Below are 12,216 nucleotides of genomic sequence, written 5' to 3' on the forward strand. Positions count from 1 at the left end.
GTTTTCACTACATGTGGAAGCGAGCGTGTCCACGGATTTTAGAAAAATGGAAAAAGAGCAATATCGGTCGGTAACTTGGTGCTTATTTTAAAAGGGAAAAGGCGTCATAAAATTAAAGACTGCTTGGATTATATAGATGGTGACTATTCTTCTTCGATGGCAACCGTTAAAAAATGCTTAAAAACATCGGTTTTTGATAAGCGATGCCCAAGTGCCTTAAAAATAACTGCAAAGGATGGAACGTGAAAAAATCCACGATCTCGTCTTGACAGACCGCGGATTTAATATATATATATATATAAGATAACTGAGATAGTAAGTACCTCTAAAAATCAAGTATGACATATCCTGCATGAAACTTATCGAGTACAAGAAAGCTATCCGGCGCGATTGGTGCTGGGCTTGCTTAATCCAGACAACAAGCGTAACCGTGATACCACTCCAGTGTAGTTTTTGACGTTGCTTAAGCTTTCCGTGACCGTCCACGACCGCCGTATTCTGGGATTTACAAGGGATTCACAAGGTAGGATCTACATCGAAAAGAGCAAATATTTTACTTCGAGAAGGGAAAAATCGTTACAGGGCTCTACTATGCCGAATAATTGGGCCGATTTGTTGCAAAATTGCAGCAACTGTCCCATTTGCTGAAAAAGAAGTACTGCTTCACCAAGAAAATGGACCGACTGACCCCATCGCCGTTGCTACAGCCAAACTGATTCAATTGGACTACACACTGCTGCCTCATCCACCCTATTCTTCAGATTTGGCCCCTGAGACTTAAGTTATTCACCGTGTAGAAATTTGAGTCGAATGGGGACGTAATAGGCCGACACAGGAGCCTACTTCGAAAACATTGAGATAATATATTTTTCAGACGGATTAAAAAAGTTTAAGGATCACTGGACCAAGTGTATTGAGTTAAAAGGAATGTTGAGAAATTAATTATCATTTTTCCAAACTTTTTCTTTTTTTTGTCAGACTGCCTACGTAAGAAACAGACAGAAAAAAAGGCAATATGAGGTTCAAAATTTAATAAGACTGAGAAAATAGATTCAACGTCAATAGTATAGTAAGATGAAAATAATGGAGAAAGACGTCAATCAACTGAGAAATGCGTTGTAAGAAAATAATTTGAAAACGCAAGAGAGAAAGGATAGTTTATAGTCTCACTTTCAGAAAGTAATGCAGCTATAAATCGGTACTGGATCGAAATCAAAAAGCGAAAGAAGCAAAAAGACGAAAAAAAAAATGTTTTTTATTCTCCGGTGTAAGTAATTTATTGTTTTTTATTCCCAGCGCCCCAAGTTCCGTAGCTTGACATGTCAGAGAAGAAGAGAATATTGCTAAAATATAACAGGATATACCCTTTTCGTGTGATCTTCTTTGGTTATTGATTATATTATTTTCTAACCATTTTTTGATTTTTGGATATAATTGGACAACCAAGATAGTATATGAATCGAAAAGAGACGCTTCCAGAAGAAACAGTGTGCACATTTCGCAAATAAAAAAAACATAACACATTTTATTATCAAGATTGAACCTTTTGCAACCAAATGTAGAAAAGCCAAAAGCATATTCCTATAAAAAAGTCACTAAATAGACTATATAAACGTATTATTATTTTCAAGCCAAATAGTAAAGTGCAAGTAAACCAAACGGGGCACAATAGTTCAAAAAGCATGGTCTTGTTATAGATTTTTGTAGTGTGTTAATATATTCTCTTCATATCTCTTGCTATTTTGACATCTCTATTCTCTTATTATATTCTCTTGATGACTTATCTCTTGCTATTTTGACGACACGGGTGGGTCAGTTTCATTCTACTTATGTGGTTATTCCATTCTTTTTTTCTATTTTGTGTCCAGTCATTTGTACACTGTACGTTACATTTTCTTCTAATGTCTTCACTTCTCTTTCAATCTCTCAGCGTGTTTCCTGTAATTCTCAGTACTCTCCTCTCTGTCATTTCCAGTAGCCTTTGTGTAATTCCCTGGTATGTTACTTTCATTCCTTGTTAAACTTGTTATTATTAGTGTAGTGTATTATTCCTACACTTATTTTTTCTACATAAAGCAGATTAAAAGATACTAAAGTAGCAATAAAAAACTACAAAGAGTACTTACTACTCTAAGTAAGTTTCCTTAAAATCGAGAGGCCTTCTCTCAGATTAAAAAAAAATATTTACAAATTAGAAAGGGACTAAAGTATTTAAAAATCTTAGGTCGAAAATAAGGTGACCAAATTAGGTTATTATTCAAAACCATACAGAAGATTTAACACGTTGAACGCCGTAATGTATATAATATAAATGATTTTCTGGGCCGAGGATATTTTTTACTCAAAACATATTTATATGTCATGAATATTCCATACATAAACATGTTACATCAATATTTTTTTTCCAAATCGTACTTTGAACCGCGAAGCAAGTATGCACCACGCAGCCTCCAGTACCAAATCTTTCTTCGAGGCCGCACGACCCACCCTTGATTCACGCCGACAGAAATCAACTTGTCGGTCGTAGTCGATTATCATAGCTTTATATTACAAGCATTCAGTCTATTTCGCGTCGTTGTTTAAACAAGTGCAATAAATTGTGCATCTAAAATGGGCGAATACGAAAAAAAAAAACAAATTCAACTTAAAAAAATGATGAACGAAATTTTGTCAGATGAAGAAACATTCGGATATTCATCGGAAAGTTATGTAAATAGTAATAGTGATACCTCTTCTTCTGAACATTGCGTATTCCTATAAGGAAGAAAAAAAGTAAGTCGTACAAAAAAAAAGACATTTGTTTGGCTTCGAAAGTGGCTAACCAACAGCGGTTGATAAATGAAAGCAGCAGGCAACGTTTCACGTTGATGAAATCATTGAGGGTGTTATAAAGAAATTACAATAAAGCAGCGATTCTTTGTCAGACGAGATACTTGTTCGAGATACGAGTTCTAGCAATTTACAGTGGAGTGCAATCACAGGTAACAATTTGAAAACATTTCCGCTTCTTGCTAAGGATTTAAAAATAAACTCTTATATTGCGGAAAATATGCGAGAGAAAAAACCAATAGATTTCTTTTACCTATTTGTGGATGACAGTCTTCTTACTATGATGGTCAACGAGACAAATATATATGCCACACAAAAAACTGAGAAAGCACTTTTACCTAATGCTCGAATAAGAAAGTGGAAAGATACGAATATAGATGAAATAAAAATATTTTTGGGATTACAAATTTGGATTGGGCTTGTTTAAATGCCAAAACTATCTTCTTATTGGTCTTCTAATGTGCTATCCTTCAATAAAATAAAACAATTCATGTCCAGAAACAGATTTGAACTTCTTGTGAATAATTGAATTTTACTGATAACGAAAATTCACATACTTCCACAAGACTGTATAAGAAAAAACCGCTCATAGATCACATCCGACAAAAATTTCAAAACTCTATAACGCCGTCTGGTAACATTTGTATCGACGAAACTTTAGTTCCCTTTCGTGGTCAGCTATCTTTCCTACAATTTATCAAAAATAAACAGCAAAAGTTTGGTGTAAAATTCTTTAAATTGTGTATAGAAGATGGGTACACTTATGACTTTAAAATCTATTGTGGTACCGAGAAAACTAATAGTGTACTTAATGTTCCCAGTTCGGTTGTTTTAGGACTATGTGACGGGCTTCTTGACTGCGGTCCTACTGTATTTGTTGACAACTATTACACGAGTATTAAACAAGAACATAAATTATTAGAACGACAAATACACCTTGTTCGAACGTTGCGAAGAAATCGAAAGATAAATCCAAAAAATATTATTGAAAAAAAAAAGGAACAGGTAATTGATGCAGAAAGTGTCTCAGGAGTTCTAGTAATAAAGTGGTGTGATAAACGCGAGGTTCTGATGTTGTCAACAAAACATACGGAAATAATGCTACCAGTCACATCAAGAAATGGAACTGTGAAAGAAAAGCCCAAAGTTGTCATCGACTACAATAAAAACAAAAGTTTCATATATTTATTCGACCAAATAAAGGCTTATGCTTCCTGTCTGAGAAGAACTATAAAATGGTATCGGAAAATGGCCATTGAAATTCTCCTTGGATCAGCAGTTGTAAACGCATTCATATTATATAAAAAAGTAACGGGCTGTGATATTACCATAACTCAGTTCAGAGAAGAAATAGCAAAAGATATTCTGCAAATAAAACCAAAGGAAAGATCATCGTCTGGGAAAAAGCATATTTTGGAAGAAGTAGAAACAAAGAATCGTCGCAGATGCGTATTTTGCTATACGAATTTGTCCGAAGAATTCAACAGAAAGTACGCGACTTCCAAAGCAACGCAAACTAGATGGAGATGTGTTTAATGTGACAAATTCTACTAAGTAAATTGTTTCACAAATGTCCAAAATTATACTCTATAGGCGTTTTATATAATGCGATACTTCTTCCTATACAAACACTTTTTCGGTATTATATTCATATTATTCTCCTAGTGAGCAGTTTCTTATATTGTTGAAGAAATAAAGCATTTTGTAAAACTAATGTGTCTAGTACCTTTTATTTACCATATTATCTAGAGTCCATATTGGTGTAAAATTACTCGCTAATCAAAAATATTTGTTGAGGGGGCTACTAACTTTAAACTTCTATATACTTATCATTGCAGCGCCAATCACCTACGAGTGGCGGTGCCCACAGTATAACAATCTATGCGAAGCAATTGTGATTCGCGCGGCGCTGTAAGTAAAATAAGCGTGAATCGTATATGATTCGCGCGGCGTTCAACGTGTTAAATAGAAAACGATACGTTTTTTAAAAAAATATATAATAATCTTGAGTATCTAGCTAAATAAAATTTGTGACTATTATTAATATATTACAACAAAGACAGCAAAGATCTATGTCAACAGACACATGTCTGTTGGAAGTAGAAAATTCTACTTCATTTTGTTATAACTAGGCGAGTTTGGGAAGCAGTTCTGGATGCCAAACTGTAAGAATTTAGCAGAGGAAAATCCAAAATAAACAAAAATAGTGATACTGTACTTTAAAAAAAATTCTGAACGTTATTCAAAATACACAGTAAAAAACAATCTCTCTACATGTATAAAATCTAGTAATAGTAAACAAAATATTTCTCAAAATAAATAAATAATTAGAAGAAGACATAACAGCCAAGAAAAATGCATTCTGGGGATATATGAAACTCACCATTTTTATACAATAATAAATCTATAAAAAATGTATGAATGCAAAAGAGATTTGTAAATAGAGGGTTTTCAAATTAAGCTAAATCTTTCACAATCATAAATAATATTGTAGTTTATACTTAACCCTTAAATTTTCATATGTTAACTACAACGGCAAATCAAGTTAAATAATTGGCACATTATAATGTAGTTATTTGATCTCTATTGATAATATTTTGCATCTTCTACATCATACACAGAATTTTCATCTTTTGGGTTTGGAAGTGGCTGTTGTTGATTTACAACAACTACCTGGGGAATATAGTATCTCACTCCTGATGAATAAATAACACCAATTTCTGGTACAGACTTATCACCAGTAACTTGATTTGAGATGGGAATGTAGACTGGTTTGTTATATCTTACAGAAGGAGCTAAAAGTGTTTTAGGATAGAATTCATAATCTTGCTTCTCGAAAATATGTGGGCCTGTCGCGTCAACGCCCAAGTTCAACTTCTGTAGTTGCTTTTTGTAATAATGATACTTAGGAATGCTAGGTGTAAACTTTTGATCTAATGGTGTACCAAAAATTAAGTTGGATGGGGCTTTATACGCATACAACTTTTCTCTATATTGATGAGGATATGGTGGTCTGTATGTGTTTGGATTTGGCACGTCCACTCTTTCCTCGGAAACAGGTGCGGGACTTCTCGATACCACCGTTCCTTCTTCAGATGCTGTTGATTTTGGTTTTCTAGGTACAATAGGGCCTTGATTTGTACCGAAAGACACCATTATTGGTTGGATTGTTGGTAGAACCGCCAGACACAGTACAGCAATCTGCAATTAAAAAGAATTTTATTAGTAAACTATTCAACTACACAACTATCCACATATAATTTAAATTATGGTTTAAAGGTAATTGATGCATATTAAGAAATATATATTAAGATTTCATAGCAGTTTAACAAAAGTTGTGATATATCATTGTTATAAAACGCATATGTAAATTAAAAAGCAAATTTTAAATAAACGCCTATCGGTATAGGTTGTACCAGCATTATTTGTGTCTCTGTCTTACTTTCCAAAATGGTGAGAATATTGAGAATGTTGGGAAAGTGTTTTGTACAAAAAGAAAACAACGATGAAAAATTAATGGCAAATCAAAAACTATCCTCTTTTCCTTCTTAGGCTAGAATAGTAACAGATAAACGTCATTATTTACTCTAATAAGTCGACAAAAAGTTTCTACAGCTCTTTTGTCTTTATTTTCGTACACTACTATGTAGCTAACTAATCTATTGAAACACAAGAATTGCTTAATGTAAAATAAAGATAATTTATTTACTATACTAGTTTTTACCAATACCGTACTTAATGTTATAATAATAATAATAAAAATTCACTTCCAAATAACTAGTGAAAACAATATTAAAACTAAAAATATTGCAATCCACCCCGGTCTATTCCAAGGAGACTCGTTGAATCCACTGTATTGAGAACGCCCTATCTGAGATACTACTATATATATACTAACAAAGAATTACCTTAAATGTATCGTTAAAGACCCTCAGATCCAAATGACAAATGCCGATATAAATGTTAAACACAATAAACCATCCAACGTCATACCGGGGGCTACCAAACATTTGTTGCAACTGCAAAAATCCTTTACTAAGAGATAGTTTTTCAACTGGGACTTTTCCAAACAAACCATCATCCTTACTATCAATATGTTTCTCAGAGTATGCTTGAGAATGACAACTATAAGCTATACTGGGACCGCACTGTGCTCACAGACTAAACAGTGGCACATAATAGACCAGATCGCATACCAGTTAATAAACTAAAGAGACAAGCAACATTAATTGATGTGGCAATACCCAACAACAATAATCTGCGTGTTAAATACAACAAAAATATCGCCAAGTATAGAGATCTGGAAACACAAATAAAAAATCAATGAAGAATAGAAAGTATTTAAACGATACCTATTATTGTTTCTACTACTGGAGTGATTCCTAAAAACCTCATAGAAAACATAAGAAAGCTGGGTTTGAATGAAAGTCTATATAAGACACTGCAGAATGCTGTGCTGCTCTCAACGTCCAGATGCATTTGAAAATGTTTGACACTGACATATCAAGTCAGCTAGAACTCGATAACACGGGAAGAGTCCTAACAGAGCTCAATTCTTTTGATACCGTATATATCTGGGATGTATGAATTTCCCCTTAGAGGGAGTGTAAGTCGTATGGCTAAATCTGGATAATTATAACCCATCTTAATGAGATCAGCCAAGAATATGTCGACAATACAGCGTCGAACTATTGGTTGACATCAGAAAAGATGTTTCCCGAGACTGAGGGTTTGCTACCTGCCATTTAGGATCAGGCTATTTCAACTAAAAATTCCTTAAATATATTGTTAAAGATCCTCAAGTCCAAAATGACAAATGCCGACATGGATGCCAAGCCCAAGAAACCATCCAACATCTTACCGATGGCTGCCAGTAATTTGTCGGTACTGATTAAAAAGAAGGTCATGACACAGTAGGAAAGATTATCAACCAAGAACTAACTAACAAACTGGGACTTCTCCAAACCGACCATCTTCTTTATTATCAATACCTCCCTGACAGAATACTTGACAATAACTACAAGCTATACTGGGACCCAAACTGTGCTTACAGACCAACCAGTGGCGCATAATAGACCAGATCTCATATTGGTTAATAAACTTACTAGGCAAACAACACCTATTAATGTGGCGATACCCAACACCAATAATTAACATGTTAAATACAACGAAAAGATCGCCGAGTACAGAGATCTAGAAATACAAATCAGGAGACAACGGAGCATGGAAAGTACCCAAACAATACCTATTATTCTATCTACTACTGGTGTTATTCCCAAAAACCTTCTAGCGAACATAAAATAGCTGGGTCTAAATGAACATCTTTATAAGGCCATGCAGAAAGCTGTTACTCCTCGCAACGTCCAGATGTATACGAAAATTTTTGGGAGATACTCCAGCATATCAAGTCACCTTGGGCTCGATAACACGGAAAGAGTCCCACCAGAGCTCAATCCTTTTGATACCGTAGGTATCTGGGATGAGTGAATTTTCCTCTTAGAGGGAGTGTGAGCCGTATGGCTAAATCTGGGATCATAATAAGGAGGCAGACAGGGTGTTGAGGAGGCAGGCCCCTGTCAAGTGAGCAAAACAACAATAAGAGCTCCACTCGCTGAAGGTGCTGCGCTGGCAGCGCATGAGATGGACTGTATCTATAAATGAAAACATTTTGCGTTTTTATTACAAGGTGACGAACCTCGGTCGAGAAACGATCGGCTATCGACAACAACTGTATGTCGAATTTTACAGGGAGTACCCCGAGATTAGGGTATCTGAACAGCGAATAGCAGATCAACACCGTGTAATTATAAGAAATAATATTATCCCAGAGGCTAGACGCAATACCATCAGAAGCGAAGTCGAACGGGAGATTCATAACCAAAAGCTAGCTGTGGATCAAGTCTATAATGAAATCCCTAATGAGTAGATTCCTGGGCCCCTCATACAAGAAACTCAACCTGTTAATACGCAGCAGTTATAAATTATGAACACTGAAGTCCTACCCAATTATATCGTGGAAGCCCATACATTAGAATATTTGCATATGATGATTTACTGTGCAGCAATAGCAATTGCTAATATTATTCGCATTAAGATCAGAACACAACGGGAAAATAATATCGGAAACAGAATTGCACCCTGGGAAAAAAGACTGCTGAGGAAAATTGAATAATTGCACAGGGATATTGGACAAATTACGGAATACATCCGAAGACTAAGAACTCGAAAAGTAATTAAAAGAGCTGAAGAAATAATTCTGAACACTCCAAGACATAACATGATCCAGAAAATAACACAGCTCAACGCTGCCTAGATATATTAAAACAAAAACTCTCCATTTATTCAGATCGCCTAAGGAGATACAAAGTTAGTAACAACCGTAAATGCGACAATATACTTTTTGAGAATGCAGAGAAGACTTTCTATAGGAAATTGAATTCCACCGTAAAAAATGTAAATATATCCTACCCAAGCCAAGAAAAAATTCATGACTTTTTGGGAAACCAACTTTCGACGCCAGCTACTTCTTTCGATACCGTAGGAATCTGGGATGAGTGAATTTTCCCCTTAGAGGGATTGTGAGCCGTATGGCTAAATCTGGATAATAATAGTTTTAAATATGAACGAAATATCCAAAAATAAGTAATTTGACACCACTTTTTTATAATTTTTGTTTTTTTTTTAAGTTTTGTTCTTATTTGGTGCTTTTTTTATATATATTCTTATCATTTTGCATTTGACATAATGACATAATAAAGGAATATAAACAGTTAATATTCGAACATGGTAAATTATTTTGTACTGCATATTACGTAAAGTCGGTAACTTTTATTCTACAAGTTATCCATATCCAAGTGGTAGTTGAGCTTTCTGCTTAAAAAAAATCCTAGAAATATGTATTCGTGTTTCTACAGAAATAGAGGGTTTTACAGTTTTATGTTTATTTCCGTTTTTTTGCAAGTAATATTTGAAATAATGTCGATATTTAGATGAGAATTGGTATTTGAGTGTATTTTGACATACAAAATTCAAATATGACCTTACTATTGGGTTAGTTGGAGAGAGCGCCAACCACATCTCTTTTTTACTTTGTGTAGAACTATAAATTTGTAATTACTATTTAAATGGGAATAAGCCACAATTAAAGGTTAAAGTACGTTTATTGATGTTTCAATTTCCACTTCGGAAATCGTTCTCAAAATACAAACATTAGTAAAATAAACAAATTTTGTTTTTTTGTTGCAAGAACAGTTTCTGAAATGTATCGTCTGTATCTGAAGAAATCTCAGAATGATCATAAAGATACTATTTTGAAAGAAAGTAAATATAGACACATATTTAACACCCAGTTTAATATTGGGAATTTCGTGACTCCAAGGACCAGTGTGCAACCTGCCATCAGTATATTACTTGTACTGAACTTGAAGAGAACAATAGAGATGTTGAGTATCAACGTCATTGAGTAAAGTTATCGAGAGAAGAAAGATCCAAGGATGAAAAGCGCGCCAAACTGGCAGAAGAAATCAAAGTATGTGAATATCATTTACAGGCTATAATTCCATTACCATCAGGTGAATTGTCCAACTTTTTCTACAAACGCCGTTTAAATACCTACAAATTAACAATTTTTGAGAATGTTTCAAAAGCAGGATTTTGTTTCATATGGGATGAGAATCGTGGACAGAAAAGGAGCGATAGAGTAACAAGTTGCGTTTATACCATGGACGTATAAACACAGATGGACTCAGTTATTTACATAAAAATGTGAAGCCAAAATTATTTGACTAGGTTACATTCTCAACACCTTCAAATAATGTTGTCACGTTTTTTTATTAAAATATCTTATTCACGTATCGCTGAAAATATTACTATATTTATTTTATACTCTACAGGTACTATCAAATCAAAATAATAATTTATTACTTATATTAATATATTTAATTGTAATTAAAATATCAAGTGTGCACATAGTGTGCATATCATTTAATAATAGCGTATAAAACAGATATCAACCAATTATTTTATATGTAGAAGCACTGAAAACTATTTATTAATGGCAACGATATTTACATTTCTCTGTCTTATGGCTCCACGTCAAACTTTAAATGCTGTTCCATGTCATGTCCATGTTTGTTTACTTTTTACCCAAGATGAGGAAAAGTTGTTTTTCGATAGTTTGGCTGTATTTTAAGTGATATTTGTAAATAGTGAAATAAACATATTATAATATTGGTGCCACAGTATTGCATTTGCAAAAAAATGAAATATTTACATCCCAATGTCTCATTTAATTTGTAAGTACTGTTTGTTTACATTATTAAGATGAGGAACTGAGGAAGCCTGTTTATTTACATTTTAAAATATGTCTTTCATAGGCGTACCATTGGGTTTATTCATATTCATTAATGTATTGAACAAGATATTAGTTCATGAAATTAGTATAGACATTTTTAAATTGTAAGTAGACATCATCTGATGTCTGTAAAAAGATCTGTTTAGTAGCTTTTTAATTTAATATTTCTCATGAATTCAAATAAATTAGTGAAATGAATAAAACTCATTTTAAACTCTATGTAGGTTTCCAAATAATATTGATTAATGATGAAACTTACTCCAAACTTTAACAGAGAAAACAGTATAAAAACCTTTCAAAAGCATCATTTTTGGTTATTAAAACTTGTAAGGAAGCTGAAAAATATTTCAGATTTTTTAATAAAACTATAAATATCTACAACAGACGAGTTAAAAACCTTATGAATATTTTGATTAATAAAACCATACAAAATGTCCCAAAATCAATTTATGAGCATTTTGGTGACCATATGTATGATGAAGATGCAATCGATAGTCACTCTATGCAACTTGTAAAATTGGTTCTTGAGAAATATTTTAAAATTGGAATTCATCCTGAAACGAGGACTACTTTAGATGCTAACACCGTGCGCATAATAAGTAGGTATATTTGCAAATAATTTTATGTCAAATGCCAGCTTTGAAATGATTAATAAATATTTTTGTAGCAGAAACCCTTACTACGAGGAATCTATTTATATTGTATTAAAACAAATTTGTCACAATTTTAAAAAATATGTTTCAATACAATTATCAATAAATATAGGTATGTACTTAAATTTGACAAATGTATATTTTTTAATTGTTTTTTTTTTATCGTAGGATTATTTGATACCTATTAAAAAATTAACTTGAGCTCAACTATATTTTTATCTAATAATTTTAAAGCAAATAAAATTGTATTTTATTTTTTCTATAAAAACGTGTTTTTATACATTATTACTACTTCCAATTATTAACGTCTGAATAATTATCCCCGCGAGTAAAAATTCAAGCACGCTTATGTTCATTGAGGAAGAATCACAGTCTATCGAT

The 12,216-nt window shown here is 33.2% G+C and overlaps 1 protein-coding gene across 1 annotated transcript in view; it reads right to left on the bottom strand.

The window, feature by feature from the left end:
• Positions 1 to 5,391: 5,391 nt before the first annotated feature.
• The window catches only part of GV1, a 180,080-nt gene continuing 173,255 nt past the window's right edge, over positions 5,392 to 12,216 (bottom strand). The window contains exon 2 of the mRNA XM_072540789.1: positions 5,392 to 6,030. Within this exon, the coding sequence (XP_072396890.1) occupies positions 5,413 to 6,030 (618 nt within the window). The 3' untranslated portion in view covers positions 5,392 to 5,412. The remainder of the gene's footprint in view (positions 6,031 to 12,216) is intronic.

This window comes from Diabrotica undecimpunctata, chromosome 8, assembly GCF_040954645.1.
Source record: "Diabrotica undecimpunctata isolate CICGRU chromosome 8, icDiaUnde3, whole genome shotgun sequence".
Taxonomy (NCBI): domain Eukaryota; kingdom Metazoa; phylum Arthropoda; class Insecta; order Coleoptera; family Chrysomelidae; genus Diabrotica; species Diabrotica undecimpunctata.